Source organism: Cyprinus carpio, chromosome B24, assembly GCF_018340385.1.
Source record: "Cyprinus carpio isolate SPL01 chromosome B24, ASM1834038v1, whole genome shotgun sequence".
NCBI classification, from domain to species: domain Eukaryota; kingdom Metazoa; phylum Chordata; class Actinopteri; order Cypriniformes; family Cyprinidae; genus Cyprinus; species Cyprinus carpio.
In genome coordinates, this window is record NC_056620.1 from 9,288,795 (window position 1) to 9,309,910 (window position 21,116).

A 21,116-nucleotide genomic window follows, 5' to 3' on the forward strand; every position below is an offset into this window, starting at 1 on the left:
AGTAACATAAGAATAAAATAAAATCTGAAACAATTTTTACACTTTAACACTCTTATTAGGTTCCAAAAAAATAAAACAAATAAATATATAACAACACAGTGTATGTTGAAACTATGTCTTCATCATATTAAATACATCATTATATGAATTATGTGTAATTTGGTAAATAAAACGAGGCAGTTTGCTAATGTTCCACGTTTCACATCTCCTTTCACAAAGAGAAATGTCACATTCCTAAGCTGCCACACGTGTAAAAGTCAAACTGTCCTTGTTGGCTCAACGATTCACTGCTCGCAGGCACCCAGAGACCTTTGCTGACTGGGCACTGGCGTAAAACCAAGGAAAACACAGTGTTAATGCTGCTCCTGATCTCTGCCTAGTGTTTATTCCCACTGAGTTCAGTTGTGCATGTTTAAAGCTGTCTGGAGAACATGCTTGTTAACCAGTTAAATTAAAGTTGGATTTAATTATGGTTTACGGGGCTATGAGTTAAAAAAGGGGCTGTTATGGATCATACCAGAATGATTTAAATTAAAGGCATTTGTTTGTCCACAGGAAAGTGAATTTCAGATTCCATGGAGAGTGTGTGTGTGTGTGTGTGTGTGTGTGTGTGTGTGTGTGTGTGTGTGTGTGTGTGTGTGTGTGTGTGTGTGTGTGTGAGAGAGTCGTACCCTAGTTGGGTGAGAACTCTTTCCTGCATGCTGAGATATCGGTGTCTCTCTTCCTCCACCAGTGTCCTCTGTTTCTGTGCTGGATCTTCCTGTCGTCTCAGCATTTCAGCCAGCTTCACACTGATCTCTTGCTCCACACGCTTTATCTGAGCACGCACACACTCCTGATTCTGAAGCTGAAAACACACACATTTACTTCATTTTGTAACATTATTTGTGTCTTTACTGTGATGTTTAATCAATTTAATGCATCCTTGCTTAATAAGGGTAAAAATAATTCTTGCTGACCCCCAAGATTTCGAACTGTAGTGTGTTATAATGATTTTAATGTAAAACTTTCAAAAATTTTGCCCTGAATATTATTTTACTGAATGTAAATCTGTCACGTTACTCTAGATAAATGAGCTATAAATGTTGTTTTATGTTGCCTTTAATGAACATTTAAGACACCTGGTGAACAAATATAGGGCAAAATGCATACTATAGCAGCAGATTTCTCAAGATATTAACTGACTTTCATTACCTGTAATTGTCTCATATGTTGCAGTTGGAGGCGGAGCTCAGAGACATTCTTCCTGAACAGGTGTAGGTTAACATGCAAGGGGGCGGGGCCTAGTGGTGGTGTGGGGGCGGGGCTACACTCTGGAGGTGCTGTAGCAACTTTTGGTGCTAATACAGGAGAACCTCCTAAACAAAACACAAAAACATACAAAAAACATGACCTACGATCACAAACAAAAGTATTTCATGTTAAGACGTCAGATTGTGCTCTCAAATGTATGTGTCACAGTTATTTGACATAGACATAGATGTAGACGGATTGCTGAAATAATGTGATGATCCAAGTTTTATAGAATTTTTTAAAAAGAGAATTTATAGCTCAAGAAATTATGCTGTTGATGTAATCAATCAAAGTGACTTAACAAATACATATTCACATATGTTGGCCCTAAGCTTAAGGAGATGTGATATTTGTTGTTGTACCCATATTTGACCATAACATTTGGCAAGATTACATTTCAAACTCCACTGAGCAAAAATGAAAACACAGCATTTCAGATCAGTTCTTGCAAAAGTACATATTTATGTGAGTGCGCAAGACAGCGTGTAGAAGGGTTTGTTCTTTTGCGGCTTATGCTGTTTGAGTGACTCGCTCTCTGTGTTCGCGTCGGCGTGTATGTGTGGAAACAGTTGGAAACATGTGGCACTGCAATTCTGAGTGACAGATGAGTGGAAGAAGATCAGATTTTTGGGATGCACAACAGCCACTGCATTACAATCTGTTACTGCAAGAGCCACACACACCAATGTTGTTTTTTTATGGCCAGTGCCAGTCAGTATCTAGGCTGGCCGATATAAAGCCAATGTATATATAACACTATTTAATTTAAATATAGTAAAAACACATGCATAACAATTGCTTTATTTAAGGGGGTCATCCAATGCGATGAAGTTTTCCTTTCTCTTTGGAGTGTTACAAGCTGTTAGTGAATAGATAAGATCCCTAAAGTTGCAAAGACTTAAGTCTCAAACCCAAAGAGATATTTTTTATAAAGGTTAAGAGTTGTCTACACCCTCCTAAAATGCCTCGTTTAAACACGCCTCCACATTTTACGGAGGACTGTTTCCTGAACCTGGGAGAGTAGCCTACAATTCTGACTCACAGCCTGTAAGTATGTTTTCATATTTAAAGAATTTGCCACTGATGATTCAAACCTGAGTTTTAAGCAGTGTAGAGTAGCACTTGTTGTTTGTTGTTTTTCTGATCACAAATGCAGACATGGTTTTATGTTTATGCGATGCGATGCAACGCAATGCTTAAAAAGACAGTATAAGTCATTGTAATCCGTAATTATGTCCCCACTAGATACTACAAATGCCTCGTTGGTAACGGGTTTTATTGTTTTTTTCTCGTTGTGCCGGGAGACACCATCACAGTATGTTAAGGGGTGTAACATTTCCGTCACACGCTTGAGGTATTCGGCCAATAACAACGCACTGGATAGCTGGCCAATCAGAAAAACACCTCACTTTTCAGAACGATGAGCTTTGTAAAAATCGATGCATTTAAGAAAGGCGGGTCATAGTGGAGAAACAATAATGCATAGTATGTGGAAAATAATGTTTTTTGAACCTTAAACCGCATAAACACATTTCATTACACCAAATACACAAAATAATGTTCTTTTTTAGCAATGTCATAAGACCCCTTTAAAATTACATGAAAATAACACAAATTAACTGACTCAATAAACAGAGAATTTGCCTGATATTACTAATAACAGCATGTATGTCAACCACTAGAAACAACCAGATGAGGTCTGGAAGCAATGGTAAGAAGGAATTTACCTGTGCTGGATGTGCTGTGAGCCGGTGATCCGGAATTTACTGGTTTCTCACTGGAAAAATTCAAGAGATATAAAATTACTGAATGCACATATGCACATATATACACACACAGACAAAATCACTCAAACACTACAAACACTTGCAGTTAGTCTGTGTTACAGTGGCACAAGCACTGCCATTCGTAAAGGCACCAGTTACTGTGAGAATGAGTTAATTTAGTTCATGCACAGTTAGTAGTCATATAACCTGTTTTTCAAACACCCAGTGTTTACCACCACCTTTAATGCACCATATTCCTCCTTTTTCCTTTCTTATTTGATTTGGGAAACAATGTGATATTCTGGAAACTACATTACCCAGCCTGCCCTGCTTACCTGGAGTGTTCCTTGTTGCTGTTAGTGCTGTGGCTCTTTAAGAGAGCATGCTGCACAAGACCAGTCAGACTGGCTATTTGCTGCTCCATGGCCTTCATTCTCTCTCTGCAGAGAGATAAAGCATATTGCATGCTTACTACTGATGGGGCATGTGTGGAGACGGGCGAGGGGGAAAAATGAAATAACAGTAGGACTGTGTACCTCCTTAGATGGCTCAGTTATCTACAGCCATTTTACTCTTTAATCAAAAATAAAAAGACAGATATACTAACTGGTTAATATAGAATTTTGGCTAAAATATCAATTTTTCATTATGTACATTAAAATGTTGTAATGTCTGAATTCAGTTGTAGCCTTTAACAATTGATTTTAGTGATTAGTTTTAATGTATTTACACAAAAATTGGCCATTTATTGGTTATTGACTATAACATGAAAATAATTATCAGCTCACTGGCATCAGCCTAAATTTTACTATCACTTCATATTTACAATAAAGCACAGTTTCTTGCACTTTAATGCATAAACAGAAATTTTAAATAAAATTTACCAAGTGGAATACTTGCTTTATCACTTACAGTGTTGTTTTTAAACACACTCCCATTTAAAATTTAGTGTCCGTAAAAATATAAATGTATTTATTTATTTATGAATAAGTGACAAATTAATGTTCATTCAGCAAGATTGCATTAAACTGATTAAAAGTGACAGTAAAGACATTTATATTATTAAGATTTCTATTTCAAATAAATACTGTTCTTTTCTGTTGTTTTTAGTGCTGTCAAATGAATCTCGATTAATCGCATCCAAAATAAAAGTTTTTGTTTACATAATATATGTGTGTGTGCTGTGTATATTTATTATATATATATATAAATACACACATATGCATGTTTATATTCCAGAAAAATATTTTGTTTATATATTAGATAGATTTATATATAATATAAATATATACATGTAAATAAATGGAAATATTTTAAAAAATACACACTGTATGTGTGTGTATTTATATATACATAATAAATATACACAGCACACACACATATATAATGTAAAACAAAAACTTTTATTTCGGATGCGATTAATCGCGATTAATCGTTTGACAGCACTACTTTTTTTTCATCAAAAAATTCTGAAACAACAACAACAAAAAAGTTTCCACAAAAGTATTCAGCAGCACAATGGTTTTCAACATTGATAATTTTAAGAAATGTTTCTTGAGCAACTTATCAGCAAATTAGAATAATTTCTGAGAGATCATGTGACTGGAAAAACTGAAAATTCAGCTTCATCATCAAAGAAATAAATTGCATTTTACAATATAAAGAGAAAGCAGTATTTTTCAATTATAATAATATTTTAAAATGTTACTGTTTTTTACTAATCACTTGTTGAGCATAAGACTTTTCAAAAACATTTTAAAAATCTTACCAACCCCAAATTTTTAAACATGCTGCCATTCATAAAGTGGGAATTTTATATGAAACTGCACAGAAAAAACAACTTGAAGTAAATCTCTTGGCAACATATTAACCACATTTAAATTATAAAACACTTCCTTGATTTAAGGTCAGTCCTATCTACAAAAAGCATTAAGCGAAAGTGAGTATGATCTGGACTCCTGTCTGTGATCTTTGTAGCATATCCAAAAAAACACAATAAATCAAAAACATTTACTTTTAAAATAATGATTAACTAAAGTATTTTTTATGCTAAACTGCCCATTTGCCCTTTCTGTACCAACACACACACACCAAACCACCATTTCTTTGCTCTACAAGATAATGTTAGAAACGTCTGGCCTGCATGTGCTCTGCCCTATAAAAACAGTTTAGCATGTTGACTCTGTGTATTGACTGTTCTCAGCCAGTGAGTACATCGCCAAGCACAATAAATCTGACTTACAAGGCACAGACAAACATAAAGGGTACGATTAAGTCCACTTAACCAGCACAGTAAAACAAAGCTGACTGAATTATAGTACAAAGTCTTTTTTCTGAGTTACATAAAGCTTTATTCTTGAAACAAACTGAGCTTAACAGATTATCAGCCCTAAAAAATTTACGTGAACATAACTAGGGATAAAGTTGACTAATTGATAATGCTGCTGCTACTTGACATTGCAAATAGGCTAACTGTTTACTTTTTTTGCACATTTATGTTTTGCTTTACATGTTTCATATTACTGTCATACGGTGCTCAAGAAGTGCAAAACAGATTACAATTCTGAAAACAAAAAAAAAACTAATTGCAAATGCAAGTGCAATTCTAAAAAACAAAATAATTCAGAAAACACAAAAACAATTCAGAAAACATTAACAAGTCAGAAAACACAATGACAAATTCAAAAACAAAATAACAAATCAGAAACAACTACAAATCTGAAAACAAAATAACAAGTCAGAAAACACAACGACAATTCTGACAAACCGAAAGAGGTAGGTATAGTTTGAGACAGTGCCATTGGTTTGGGATTACTTACCATTGACAGGACGAGACATCTGTCAATCAACGTATACAGAAATAACCAGCTTAAGAACAGCAGAGTCTTGGTAGAAAGTTCGGAGATGGTCTTAAAGTAGCTCAATTTAAATGTATTGTATGAATTGTGCTTACTATGGAATAAAACATACGGAGTGTCTATTTACACTTTGTGAAAATAACCTGCCTTATCGAAAGTAACTCCACTCTCCAAGTGTGTTAACAATAATCGTTGATTGAAAGATGTCTCTTCCTGTCAGCGGTGAGTAATCCCAAACCACCAATGGTGCTGTATTTTATTATTATTTCTTCTTGTTTGTTTTATTTTTTGTTTTTGTTTTTTGTGTTGTTATTTTGTTTTCTAATTTTTTCATTGTGTTTTCAGATTTGTTATAATGTTTTCTGAATTGTTGTTGTGTTTTCTGAATTGTTATTTTGTTTTTTTAGATTTGCATACGTAATTTGTTATTTTGTTTTCAGAATTGTAATCTGTTTTGCACTCCTCGGCCACCATACGGTCATCCTAATCTTACATATTAAAATTAATATATTATTGTTAAAAGTATCGGGAGTGGAAAACATAACCATTTAATTTTACCTCAGACCTTAGACGCATTTGTTTTCTCTATGTCACTCCGAGAAATGTCCTCTTAGAAAGTGAGGAAGTACAATAAAATGGAAATATCTGTGTAGTCTAAATAAAGTCAAATTGGCGTATACCAATATTTAGCTTGCTTATAGGTTTTTTTATACCACCAGTTATGAGGGACAACAGCAGTACAAAATTTGATACTAGTTTAAAGGGTAAACATTATAAATGAAACATACTTGCTTATAATAGGCTATTGAGCGTCTACTTGTTGGTACTGCACTACCTATTGATACAGTTACTTTTAATATACGTTCAGTATATGTCTATATTTGCTAATGTTGATTAAGTGAACACTTACATTTATTTACAATGATCATAATTTACCACAATGGTGATTTACAATATACAACCTGTTTTTGACTCTCTTTTGGATGTTTGTTAGAGTAATCGAGAAATTGGTTACAAATTTCCATTTAAACGTTAACACGCACATCCAATAATAGCTGCTAGTACTTAGACAAGACATTGTTCATGTGTTTTGGATGCAGTTAGGGAATGCCATGATGCAGTGGAAGACAATAAATTGATGCAGAGTTAGAATATGAACATATCACAGATGCTGATGTATACTGGGATGTTGTAAATGGAAAGTTAGTTATTTTCATGCTTCAATATTCTTGTTTACACTTTATGATGACTCACCGTGTCTGAGGGTCTGTTGAGGGGGCAAGAGGATTGTGAACCTGAAGATCAGGAGTGGCCGGGGACCCCATGCCACCTCTTGCCTTTACCATGGTATCCATAGCAAGAGGAGCCTCCTTCCTAAATGATTGTCTGATAGGTGATGCCCTTTCAAGAGTCATGGAACTCTGCGGTTGGACTGTGTGAATGTCCATCACTCGCATCTCGCCCATCCGGTGTGGGGAGGGGGGTGGGGTTTTGGAGCCTAACATGGGTAGCTGGCTATCTGTGTACTTCCTGCTTTTCTGTCGGAAGAGCGAAGGATGGTCCGTGGGCTCTATGGGAACACCGGGGTTACTGTAAGAGCGCATGGTGGCACGGTGGTAGGCGTGGTCTACTGTGTCAGGGGGTGGGGCATGGTGATGTAACATATAGGGGTCAGCATAATGACTTTCGGCTCGGGCAGGCAGCGACATGCTCTTTGCAGCTACGTCTTCGTCAGGTTTGACGTCGCGCCGCTCGAGGATGGCGCTCGGGCAGGGGGAGGACGCACGAGCGGGGGCGGGGAGTGTGTGTCCTGCTCGTTCACGTGGCATCGTTGCAACCCCACCGCCTGAGATGCGTGGGCCGAAGGGGATACGGGATGGGGAGGGGGGCATCGCATGAGGTGTGGTAGGGGACATGGAGCCCTGCATGTGGGGTGGAGGAGGACCCATCGGGGGCTGCCGGAGAGGATGACCACTCGGTCCAGCATACATCATCTCCCTGTGAACCTGAATGAGAGAGAAAAGGACATAAGGTTTCACATTAAAAGAGAGAAAATATTTCAAACATAAGAAATCCAGCTGAATTAAAACAGCTTATAAACCAGCTTAAAAAGTTAATTGCATTTGGTAACATGGCCTGTATTTGGTAAGTGGCTTATGCAGCAAAAATTAAATAATATATTAAAATGATCCTTTGAAAATCCCAAAAAATACTTGATGATATCACATTAAAACAATATTTCTTAATATATTTCTACATTTAGAACCATAATGTTATCTCTAAAAATAGAGAATAAAACTCACTAAAAATACTTAAATACTCCAAAATTACACTTTGGATGTTAAACATAAATAGTAATACCATTGTTATTTTAGTATTATTTATATTTATTAATATTTTGAGTTAATAAGATTTTGAGTTCTTTTATTTTAAAAAGTTCAGTTTTCATTTTAATTTTAGCAATTTTGTTATGTGCTTTTACCTTTTTTAGCTTTTGTTTTTTAATATTTCTATTTAGCTTAAATGTTTTCATTTCAGTTTTGGTCATTTCAGTATACAACTTTTCTAATTTCGGAAAGCTGACAGGGCAACATTTCTCATTTTCATTGAAGTTTTTCTGTTTTTCATCTAATATTTAAATTTTATTTCAGCTTTATTTCAATAAGCAAAAATTTTTTTCTATAACAACACTGACGAATACACACAAAAATGAGGTCCATGGGATCTTCAATGCTCTAGTTTAGTCTAAAGGCATTTCTGTTCATTCATCACAGTGACAAAGAAGTGTTACATTTCCATCTCACATGTGAAATGAAAGGCCTGAAAGAAGTCAAAGAAAGAAACTATGGCCCCTTACACACGGCACGTTGGACCTGGAAAATTGCCGGAACATTGCCGGGTCGCCTTCTGTGTGACGCAACACGTCCCGGGATTGATTCCGGGATTGATCCCAGGTTGGGGACCTAGTAACATTGCCGGGATCAGTGCTGGGTGAACAAAAGCCAGAACTAATGCCGTAAACGCACATATTTGTGAACGCACGCACATATTCCGGGTAATCACTGGCAGTGTGAAAGGGGCATTATGTCCTTATTTAGTGAGACGGCAGATGCTGAATTACCCGTGTATTTTCCGGAATCGCAGTGTGAAAGGGGCTACTGAGTGATCATGGTATTCATGGTTAAAACCCCCCTTCTGCTTGGATCAAATAATATGTCATTGTGTTCCATCTAAATTCAGAGCACCTGTAATCTATGCTGGTTTTTAAATAGGCAGCACACATGGGCAGCCTGATCTGACTTGACCACCCAAGAAGATCCCCCAGAGTAGACTAATCACACTAATACGCTTCAGATGGAAGTTCATATTTTGGAAAAACTGTGCAAGTATGTGTGTGTGTGCACTGAGACATAGGTGGTCATGGTTCATATACATTCCTCAATGTAATTAAAAGGCATAAGTGGATATAGTATTGCTTTAAACAGAGTCTGCATCCATAAAGCAATGCTCCTGGTTTACCACAATCCACTAAAAACAAAAGATAAACTGCCATGTCATTCAGAAATAACAAGTAGTAAACATAACAGATGGAGACAGGAATTTTTAAAGACCACTTAAAAAGTTGTATCTGCATCTGATAACTGCATGGAACAGAAAATAAAAGAATAGGCCAGTGAGATTTCAGATATGACCTGAGCGGCTGAAAGATTTCCGATCAGTGCACTTCAGAATGCAGAACTTCACGCCTGAGGATACTAGTCAGACAAACTCAGATGTATCCGGCTCCAAACTCAGCAATGAGGAGCAACAGGAAAAACCATATGACTTGACAGATGAACAGAATTCAGAGAAAAACTGGTTTAGAGTGAAACTAAATGTGTTCTAAAAATTACAGAGAAACAAAACAGTCATTCAGACTTTTTCATCACCTTGGGCCCAATTTCATTTAGCACAAAGCCATTTTTAAACCAGTAACTCATTTAAAGCAATAGTACCAAATCAGTACAGGTTCCACTCGAATTAGAATACACCTTAGAAGGCAGCTGCCTATGAAGGCAGTAGACAGCAAAGCATTTATTTTCTGAATATGTCTGCATCATCCAAAAATAGAAAACAAACAAAGCAGAGACATAGAGAAGAAACAGACAAGAATGTGCCTTTAAGCCAAAGAGCTTTGTAAAATAATTGAAAGATGACAGAATGATGTTGCTTGGTTCGAAATTGCCCTGCTTCTCTGAATCTCAAACAATGAGAGCATTGTGCTGGGGGTGAGTCAGCGTTCAGGCTACACCCAGAACAGGTGAGAGTTCCAAGTCTTTATGTGCCTCAGGACACCAGCATGCTATTTTGTAACATCATATCACCATGGTGGTGAATCCTATGAATAAATATGCAATTCACTTTCCACTTTACCACTTCAAACATGTAAAGACAGAAAAATATTCAATCTAATTTTCTGCATTTCCTGCCACCTCTCTAGTATTATGTTCATTGAGACTGCCTTTATCTGACCAAAAATACATTATAAACATCAATATTATGAAATGCAACAATTTAAAATAACCATTTGCTAATTTAACATATTTTAAAAAGTCATGTATTAAAGGGATAGCTCACCCAGAAATGAAAATTCTGTCATCATTTACTCACCCTCATGCTGTTCCAAACCTGTATGAGTTGCTTTCTTTTGTTGAACATTAAGTTGTATTTTTTGAATATTGCTGGTAATCAAACAGTTGGTGGTTGCCATTGACTTACATAGTATTTTTTTTCCTACTATAGAAATTAATGGCAACCACCAACTGTTTGATTACCAGCATTCTTCAAAATATTTTATTTTATGTTCAACATAAGAAAGAAACTCATACAGGTTTGAAATGACATGAGGGTGAGTAAATGATGACAGAATTTTCAATTTTGAGTAAATTATCCCTTTAAATGTAATTTTCTCTGCAGCTATACGTCTCTTCAGTCTTAAGTGTCATTTGATCCTTCAGAAACCATTCCAATATGCTGATTTTGGTGGTCAATGTTGAAAACAGTGCTGCTTAATATTTTTGTAAAACTATATGTATGCAGAGTACTGTGCAAAATTCTTAGGCCATTAGCATTTTCGAAAAACTAGTTATTTCTGTCTTTTGCTGTAGTGTGTCAGCAGGAAACATCAATTCCTCTTGCCATTAGTTGTAATAACCCAGTGAGATTTTTGTATGCATAAATCCAACAACAGTCAGTGCTCCACACAGAGATTTGATCTCATCATCATCCAATCTGTTTGCGACGACATGAAGAAACTTGAGACTAAATCCAGAAGAACTGTGGCAACATCTCCTAAATGCTTCAAGAGACCTACCTGCAAATCTACAGTACTGTGAAAAGTTTTAGCACTAGTGGAGCACTGGCTTATTACAATTATCGGCACAATATAATATGTATAGAGAGCAGAGTTGTTGGGAGTTTGATACAGTAGAAGCTGGAAGGCATAAAAATCACCTCCAGATGTTACCTGAGCAACACTGTCTGAATAACATGAAAGTTCTTGCCTGTCTCAACCTCTCCAGGTTCTCATCTCTTCGTTTTCTCTGTGCATTACCTTAAAAGGTAGAGGATTTGCTGGAGGAAGGCTGACATGAAACATTAAACCTGTGATAAATAAAGAAATCAGAAGATGACGGAATGAGAACATTTGGTTTGAATTTGGCCCAAGAGGGATTAAAGACAAATTCTGATGCCCCCTTTTCCACTCATTTTCTGCTCCTCTTGCTTTCTCTTTCTTAGATAAATGGCCACAGGGCCTTGTTAAAACCTACAACCAGAAAGTTTAAGTGTAGGAAGAAGATGCCATTATTTTTGACACAGACCTGTGAGATGATCGATTTTAGATTGCCCAAAAAACATCTTGGATGCCGAAATACAAAACTTTAGGCAGCTTTTGGTCAGAATGGTCTGCAAATTGGACCAAACTTCATGCAGACAAGCAAAAGAGACTAATCTGACCATACGTTCATGCAGAATTTAGCAGACTGCATTGGTTTTTATGGGTCTGTTTCAAATTAACTGTCGTCTGTAAACTGTGGTCAGTCACGCTGCACAATAATCTGCTTGCTGTTTTAACAGACTGGTACTGAGACACACACAGCTGCATGCATATAAGCTTAGACGGGTGTGTGTGTGTGTGTGTGTGTGTGTAGGTACGGATACAGACATTCAGATCTGGATATGTGCACTACTGTTAAAACAATCTCATTAAATCACTTTAAATTAACAGCTGGATTTTCAACACACAGACACTTGTGTTACATAAAAATACACATTCAAATAATCTTTGAATTTTAATGAAAAAAGACTATAACACTTTTGCGGTAAGAATTTGGTTAATGGTAAGTTTCCTTACTATACAGTGAAAAGCTATAATATAACTAATGTGACATTTCATGTATTTCTACAGTAAAATACTGTTAAATTTACCATGGCATCTTATAATTAATAGTGGAACATAAGGGTACATAAGGGTTTTACGTTACATCTAATATTGTTAAAAAAATGTTTATTGCATTATCTTAGTGTCATTTGTGTTCCCATGATGCCGTTTTGTATTTGTGTGAATTAAATTTTACACTATCAAGATTAGTATTTATCTCAACTTTGATTCTTCATGTGACTTTTAATTTTATTCAGTATATTATAAAGTTGAACAACAGATTTCAGTAATTTGGTATTTTAACATTATTTCAGTGAATGAAATCAGTTTTCACTCTGCTGCAGTTGGCCTAAAGTTTCAACAAGAAGTTACGACAATGATCAAGCCTCTTTCTTCCTCTCTCTCTGACACAGACACACACAGAACAGGTGCAGGGCTTATTTCATAGTCTGTTAAACCTGTCTGAGTATCTCCAAGCCTGCTTGAACTGAGAAGGCCTGATCATGTGTTTCTGTGTTTGCTCATTCACATGTGTGTGTAAGTGTACTTCAATATAAGCTCTAGAAGAAAGCATAATGGACCTCTTGTCCCCTGACAGTTACAATAGCAACAACTGTGGTCAAAGCATCAGCGTGTGTGTTTGAACATGGTCTTCATCATATGTGTGTTCTGGCTTCAAATCAAGCTCGAATTATTTGAATTACTGAACCAAACACAATTAGACTAGGAGATTTGCCGGCAATCCTCCCTACCGGATTTATTTCCATATTTATACAATATGTCATTTAGCTTGTCAGGCCTGAAAATGATGATTCAATAAACCATTAACCGCATGTCTTATTTTACATATCAACAAATAATTATGTTATAAAAAAGTTTTCATTGGCATATTAATTTACGCTCAGGTTTCATGCACACAAGGACCATTGTTTATGAACATCCACTGCTGTGTGTTGATATCAGATGTTTCCTTTTTCCATAGAGGGGGAAGATATAAAGAGCGGAATGACTCTCATGTGACAGGAAAGTGCTCCGTTTTGGACTTTCCTGCTTTTTAATTGGATGACGAGAGATTAAAGTCATATGCACTGTCAAGTTTCAAGATATTCAGATCATATGACATCACTCTGATACATATACAGACCAGCATATACCTACAAACAAATAATTCCATAAATATAGTAAACTTTGGTGTCACATTACAGCATTAGAGGCACAAAATACAATGCTTTAAACTGTTTTAAGAGCTACTGTCTGTAAAAGTATATTCTTTAATGCATTAATCACCTGCTTCAGTCTTGGCCTTAATAATCCGATAATTAAAGTGATGTTTTTCTTCAAATACTCTACTGAAATAATATACTGATGCATTTAGACATCTCAAATTTTGCAAAAAAAGCAATCACTAATGATCTTTTGCAAATATACATATATTAAATTCTGCAGGTCTTATTACTTCGTGCAAAGTTGCTGTGTTTATACAGACACACAATATGAGCTGGGCGTCAAACCTAAGATCCGTGTCGGTCACATGGTAAAGCATGTGAGAACTTGCATAAAACCTGAAGCTTTGATAGCTGTTATGCAATAACCTTTTGAAGGTGGAACAGGATTTTTAAGTGATCAGGAACCCCCTCACAACAACACAGCTCTGTTGTGAAGACTGTTACAGTTTCTTGCTGATTATACTTTTCTTGCCTTGTTACATGTGTTCCTATTGATCTAATTTTTACCTAAACTAGAGGACAACCCAACACCAAACACTTGCACAGTCACACATTTGTGTGACTAACATACAAAGCTTAGTCATAATGCCATATAAAAGAGCTGTACTTTTAAAGGGGTCATATGATGCTATTTAAATTTTTCCTTTCTCTTTGGTGTGTTACAAGCTCTTGGTGCATAAAGAAGATCTGTAAAGTTGCAAAGACTAAAGTCTCAAATCCAAAGAGATATTCTTTATAAAAGTTAAGAGTCAACCACTCCTACCTAAAACGGCTCGTTCTAACATGCCCCCACATGTCTACATCACGATGTGGGAAGATTTGCATAACACCGCCCAAATGTTTTATTCTTTAATTCTCGCTGTTGCCGCCGCTGCCATGTTGTGGAGTCACTGTGTGTTTCGTTGTGAAAGCGAAACTACTTTATTTGGCCTTCCAAAAGGGGACACACTAGAAATCAGGGGTTAAGTTGTATTTACAAAACTGTTCCAGAACAGTTCAACCCAAATATTCAGATGTGTGCAGCACATTTTATGGAGGATGAGGACTGTTTCCTGAACCAGAAGCCTGCAATGCGTCTGTGGCACAACGGCTGTTTCTATAAAGTGAGGCAGTTCCAACTTTGCAAGGACACTCTGGTGCCTCTGACTCACAACCTGTAAGTACGTATTTTATATTTAAATAATTTGCCAATGATGATTCGAACGTGAGTTTTGAGCAGTGTAGAGTTGGCTTGTTGTTTGTTGTTTCTCCGATCACAAATGCAGACATGGTTTTATGTTTAAGCAGCGCAATATGCAACGCAACACAACGCATAAAAAGACAGTATAAGGCATTATAATCAGTAATTATGTCCCCACTGGATGCAAAAAATGCCTCATTTGTAATGGGTTTTATTAGTTTTGTCTCGTCTAGTGATGTCCGGATCGAGAACGAATCTTTCTATTTAACTGGATCTTCTTAGCGAAGCAGTCAAACCAGTTCACCAAATCGAACTGAATCATTTGAAATGATTCACATCTCCAGTACGCACTAATCCACAAATTACTTAAGTTATTTGGTTTATAAACATGCCTGACACTCCCTCTGATGCAAAATAAACCAATATCCTGAGTTATTCAGTTACTCCTAACAGTACATTGACTGAACTGCTAAAAGAGAACCGATGATGGGATGTGCACGAGCAGAGCAGCTGGACTGAGTCTCGTGCTGCTGGGAGACGACATCACAGTTTGTTAAGGGGCGTAACATTTCCCGTCACACGCTTGAGGCATTTGTCCAATTACAACGCACTAGATAGCTGGCCAATCAGAGTACACCTTGCTTTTCAGAATGATGAGCTTTGTAAAAATTGACGCGTTTCAGAAAGGCAGGGCATAGAAGAGAAACAATAATGTACAGTATGTGGAAAATAATGTTTTTTTAACCTTAAACTGCATAAACATTTCATTACACCAAATACACAAGATAATGTTCTTTTTTAGCAGCATCATATGACCCCTTTAATGTATCTTGACTTCTCTGTAAACTGCCATAATGACAAACGCTGACACTGTGAACTTTGGCAACTGTCTAACTTGTTCTCGCACTCTTGTCAGAGAACAGATAATAGTTTCTATCTTTTGTATTCCCTCTCTCTCTCTCTCTCTCTCTCTCTCTCTCATGTGTACGTATACAACTGTAAGTCATCACACAACATACTTTAACCCACTTAGACACGGACATTTGACACAAACAATGTGCCTTTCAACTTCTAACTTTGCACGCATACTCTTGAAAGCAACATGAAATGTTAATAAGAGCCTTAAAACAAAATATAGTGAGTAAAGTCCTTCACTTCCTGGAACTTCTACAACTTCCCTTAAGGGCTCTTATGGCAGCGGCTAAAGCCCTAATCAAATGCATATTAGCTGGGCGAGTTGGTCAAAGCCAGACCGGGGATTACAACAGACAAAAGTCTGGGGCTACCTTGTTAAAATTTGGGGAAACACACAGAAAAAATGAAAGCCTTGCGATCTAATTTCCGTTGCATCACAGCCAAACAAATACGGCCGGCATGGCAAGAGATTAGAGGGGATTATGGGAGGAAAAGGAATGAGGAGAAAGCCTTTGCTTTCTATTCAGTGCTTCCACCAATTCTAGTTCAATCCTGATCCAATCCCCCTGAAATTAGGCCCGGGGGACAAAGACAGACATGAAAGGATTGGAATGGGGTGACCGGGGTGGGGGTGACTCTAACTGTGAAGAGCAGAGGGACCCCTGGAGACGGCCGAACAGAAGACTGAAGGCCGATAAGGGACCTGTTATTTAAATAATGCCCTCAGTTCATTCTTTCTTCTGAGCATGCTAAAAAATAAAAAGTGGCAACATGTGGGCATTACAGAGGATTTGCAAAAGAGCATATTTTCAAAATCAAGTAGTTAGTAGTCTATTTGAACAAGTAGGGAGGCACTCTATACTTATGCTCGTTTAGGGTCGTGTCTACCAGAAACATGGTTGTTAATATGATATATATGGGAATCACATTGGTCATTGGTCAATATTAGAGATTTTTATTTATTGGTATGAATCGATACTGGATATTTATAAGTTGATATTGTACATTCAATTGCTCATTGTCAGTTCTCCTATTTTTAAGCTTAGGTTCATCATTAAAACATCAATAATTTAACAACACTGTTAAATCTTTAGCAAATCTAAAAATGAATATCCAGATTTCATATTATTTGGAGCCTAAATCAACATAGGATTAAAACTGAAAAATGTTTTATTTTTTAAATTAGTTTACATTAATAATATATAAATATATATATATATATATATATATATATATATATATATATATATATATATATATATATATATATACATATATATATATATATATATATATATATATATATATATATATATATATATAATATATAATAATATATATATATATAAAATATAATATTTTTTTACATAAATTAATTATTTTATTCAGCAAGGATGCATTACATTGATCAAAAGTTTTAGTAAGAATATTTTTGTTAGAATGATTTATTTCAAATAAATGCTTTTTTTTTTTTTTTTTTTTTACATTCTGTTCATCCAAGAATCTTGAAAAAATGTATAATGGTTTCCATAAAAATATTAAGCAGCACAACAGTTTTCAGCACTGATAAAAAATACATATTTTTTGAGCACCAAATCAGCATATTGGAATGGTTTCTGAGGGATCATGTGACACTGAAGCAATGGTTTGCTATCGCAGAAAGAAATTACATTTTAAAAAACATTTTAAGAGAAAACAAAAAATATTACTGTTTTATTGATCAAATAAATCCAGCCATGGTGAGCATAAAATACATCTTTCAAAACATTTAAAAATCTTTCTAACCCCAAACGTTTAAACAGTAGCGTAGCTAGACTAGGGAACCTCACAAGTCAGTTTTTGGGTGACTTGTCAACTATCCAGACCCATCCTTAACAAAAACCAGAGCTCTCAACTGCACCAAACTCCAAAAATGATTACATATTCTCTTTTATCTACTGCTCTGCTTGACTAATATGTATCTGTTTTGCAACATGCAATTCTGACATATTTAGATCACAATTATACATTCCACAATATGAAAACCAAGTACTAATCCAGTCAAGCTACATTTGTAGCCATCTAATTTTTTTAAGAGAAGATTTCTCCATTAACAAAATTGTCCACATTAGGTTGGCACTCACCCTTGCGTCTCCATTGCTTGGCCGGGCTCCATGACTGAAGGCGTGCGCTGGATCTTTGTGGTACACTTTTAGGCAAGAGTGATCTGTGATGCTCCTGTGTTGGGAAAAATCCACATGGGTTACATATACAGACCAAATGTCACCATCTGAATGGGGTCGGCCATGGTGCCTTGAAGGTCGGCCCCTCAGCTCTGCCACAACGGGGTGCACTAGAGCTGACGAGATGTCAACACGTGAGAGCGGAGAGTGACAGCGAGAAAGGTCAAAGGAATCGCGAGAATGAAGCGATTCACTGAGAGACACAGGCGAGCTGGAGCGACAAACTGGAGATGGAGGTGAGAAGCTACAGCTCTCCGAGACAAGATCCATGTCTGAGATGTCCGTTAATGTCCAGACTTCAGTTCTCTGTATAGGTCCAAGAATGATTTACTAATACAGCATCGAGTGAAAACATTAACTGTCTACTAAGTAACCAAGCTTGTCTATTTATGTTTCTAAGTCTCTGTCTACTAGGATCGCTCATAATGTGTTTGGGTGTGAAACCTAGTTGTGTAAAGTGACTAAGCATTGTTCTTGTGAGGTCTGATATGTGGTCATGTGGCTGTTATTCAGATTTACAGCCTTGATAGAAAAGGAGTCATATCAAAGTGCAGTTACATCACCATGGAAATGTAAGGAGATGGACCGCTCTGTCTACACGGGACAATATGAGTATGAGTCACTATTTATAGTTTCATCAGATCTAAGGAAACAAAGTCGATGGTTAAATTTGGCTTTGATTGGTCAGTTCTTTAAAGACACCATTACATCGTTTGACGGTCACATGATTCTTTCCTGAAACTGCTGAAACTGTTTTGGTGGGAGGAACTGAAGGGCTGATATGCTTTAGTTTTTTTTTCTTCAAAATGTTTATTTCACTTAGCAAGGATGCATTATATTAAATGACAAATATAACAATAAACATATTTAAAATGTTACAAAAGATAAATATATTTTTTTTAAATGCTAAACTAGAAAATAAATCACTTTTTCCACATTGCTAATAATATAAAATAGTTTCATAAGCAACAAATCAGCATATTAGAATGATTTCTGAAGGATCATGTGACGCTGAAAACAGGAGTAATGATGCTGAAAGTTTTGCTTTGCCATCACAGGAATAAATAGCATTTTGAGTGGAAAATAGTTATTTAAATTGAAATAATATTACACAGCATTACTGTTTTTATTGTATTTTGATCAAATAAATGCAGCCTTGGTGAGAATAAGCCTTCTTTCAGAAACATTTTGAGCAGTAGTGTATAATTTTGTCACACATGGGGTCTTTCAAATGTGATTCCTAACTGAGAATGTGTTGTGGTTTACTCGTAATTCTTTAAATAGAGAGATACGGTAAGGAAAGCAATGTACACATAAGTGTTTGTAGACTGAGGGTGGAGGGAAAGACGAAAGACCAGAGAATGAGAGCGAAAGATATGTGGGAGTGTTTGTTTGAAGTGTGACATAAGTGTTATGTTAACATTAGCTGTGCTGGTGGGTGATGTATGATAGACAGGCAGGTTTATTGGTTTAAAGTCAGAGAAACAAATGCTGTGAGGTATTTTGACTGTATTTGAGACAGTAATTTGGTTCAAATGAAATCTAAATATATTGTTCTGTTCAGGTGTATGCAAGCAAGGGTGGCTTATTTACAGTCTAGACTCTTTCAAAGGAATATTCCTAAAGATTTTCACAGCTATAGTTCCATATAAGATAATAACTCTCCCACAAAATGAAAAGTCATGCTGTTCTTAGTATCACAAATAAGATTTGAAAGCCATCGGAGACAGCATTTTCAGCAAACAAAGCTTACATTTCAATGTGTACCTCACATTAAGCTATCATATGACAAAAGATTTGGAATATAATGCTGTAGTATGGACTACTTTCATGACACATTTAGGCTTCTGTTGTTGTTTCGTCTTTTAATTTGGAAAAAAGCGGCATGAGCATTCTGCTAAACATTTCATTTTATATTTAACAAGCAGAACATAAGGGGGAGTATGCATGAGTTTTCATTCATTTTCAACACTTGTTACTGCACATTTCCTGTATAACTAATGCATGTGAGATTCAATTACTGAGTTGGTTCTCAAGGAAAAAGCAATAGGAAAGGAAACAGAGGTGCATTTGGACCTCGAAGAAGGTCACTTCCTATGTTAAGTGATGTCACAGAACTAGAGGAAGCAGGCCATGTGGAATAAGGAAGGAAGATAGTAAGCTGTTGAAACTTTAAGGAGGCTGAAGCTCATGCACACACACTCACCTGACATCAGTGAGCTCGTAGTACACGTTCCTGGTCTCGTCTTTCACATAGATGGCGGTGCTGGGCGACTCCAGCATCTTCATGTTGAGCTGATGAGGGAAGGCACTAACGAACAGAGCTCTGATTGTATCCACACTTGTTATCTCATTAGGCATGCGTATCTGCTTTGTGTCATCTCCATACTGCAGATACAACACCCCTGAAAAAAAAAAAAACAGAGAGAACAAACAGGGTGAGAAAAGTTCAAGGCATTATTCAAGCATTCAAGCAGCTGCTTGCAACTAAAATTCTGTAGCATTTTGTAATAAATTAAAAACAACACTTAAAACTTAAATCTTTTTAAAAGAGTTTTGGCATCATGTACGGTATGAAAAATGCTAAAATGATTTTTAACAGTGTTATTAAAATAATTAAACACCTGTAATATCAGATGATATCTGATATGGCACTGATGCATCATGCATTTGTACATATCGATTAGCCAATTTTCTCTTCCTCCATGATACTCTATGAGGCATCCACCCAGTTGTGGGTGTGGGTGTGTAAAATCTGTTGGGAAGAGCATGTGGGTGAGAGAGAGAGAGAGAGAGAGAGAGAGAGAGCAGTAGGGTGTGGTAGAATGTTCTGGAAGGGAGTTTTATGTTTGTCACTTGCTCACAAGGGACTATATGAGTGCATATACTGTATGTGAAATGTGTATTATATTACAGACAGACAGAGAAAGAGAGAGAGAGACAGACAGATAAATAGATACATGGATAGATAGTGTTTTTGATAAAAACAATCACTCAAAAAGTAAGAGAGATCACAAAAAAAGAAGCTGAGAAAACTGACTCCACCAAACTCCCACATAATTGCATTAACTCCTGAATAAATGAGAATGTGAGCGTTTGCTGTACTTGTAAACAGTACGTGCTGATGTCTGGAAAACCAGTCTGCAAACCTCCAGTGGGTACAACGAAACTGTCAATCAAACAGAATGTATGCATGTAACTTTCACTCCATTCCACTCTGTACAATCATTCATGT

The 21,116-nt window shown here is 36.3% G+C and overlaps 1 protein-coding gene across 15 annotated transcripts in view; it reads right to left on the reverse strand.

The window, feature by feature from the left end:
* The window catches only part of LOC109063041 (sickle tail protein-like), a 134,962-nt gene that overhangs the window by 11,805 nt on the left and 102,041 nt on the right, over positions 1 to 21,116 (reverse strand). For 14 of the 15 annotated variants that reach the window (XM_042751818.1, XM_042751816.1, XM_042751813.1 and 11 more), the window contains 7 exons: positions 20,088 to 20,286; positions 17,783 to 17,876; positions 7,172 to 7,923; positions 3,395 to 3,499; positions 3,021 to 3,070; positions 1,195 to 1,358; positions 672 to 847 (listed from right to left, as the gene is read on the reverse strand). In XM_042751818.1, coding sequence (XP_042607752.1) covers positions 672 to 847; positions 1,195 to 1,358; positions 3,021 to 3,070; positions 3,395 to 3,499; positions 7,172 to 7,923; positions 17,783 to 17,876; positions 20,088 to 20,286 — 1,540 coding nt within the window. The remainder of the gene's footprint in view (positions 1 to 671; positions 848 to 1,194; positions 1,359 to 3,020; positions 3,071 to 3,394; positions 3,500 to 7,171; positions 7,924 to 17,782; positions 17,877 to 20,087; positions 20,287 to 21,116) is intronic. The other variant, XM_042751817.1, reaches the window with a different exon arrangement.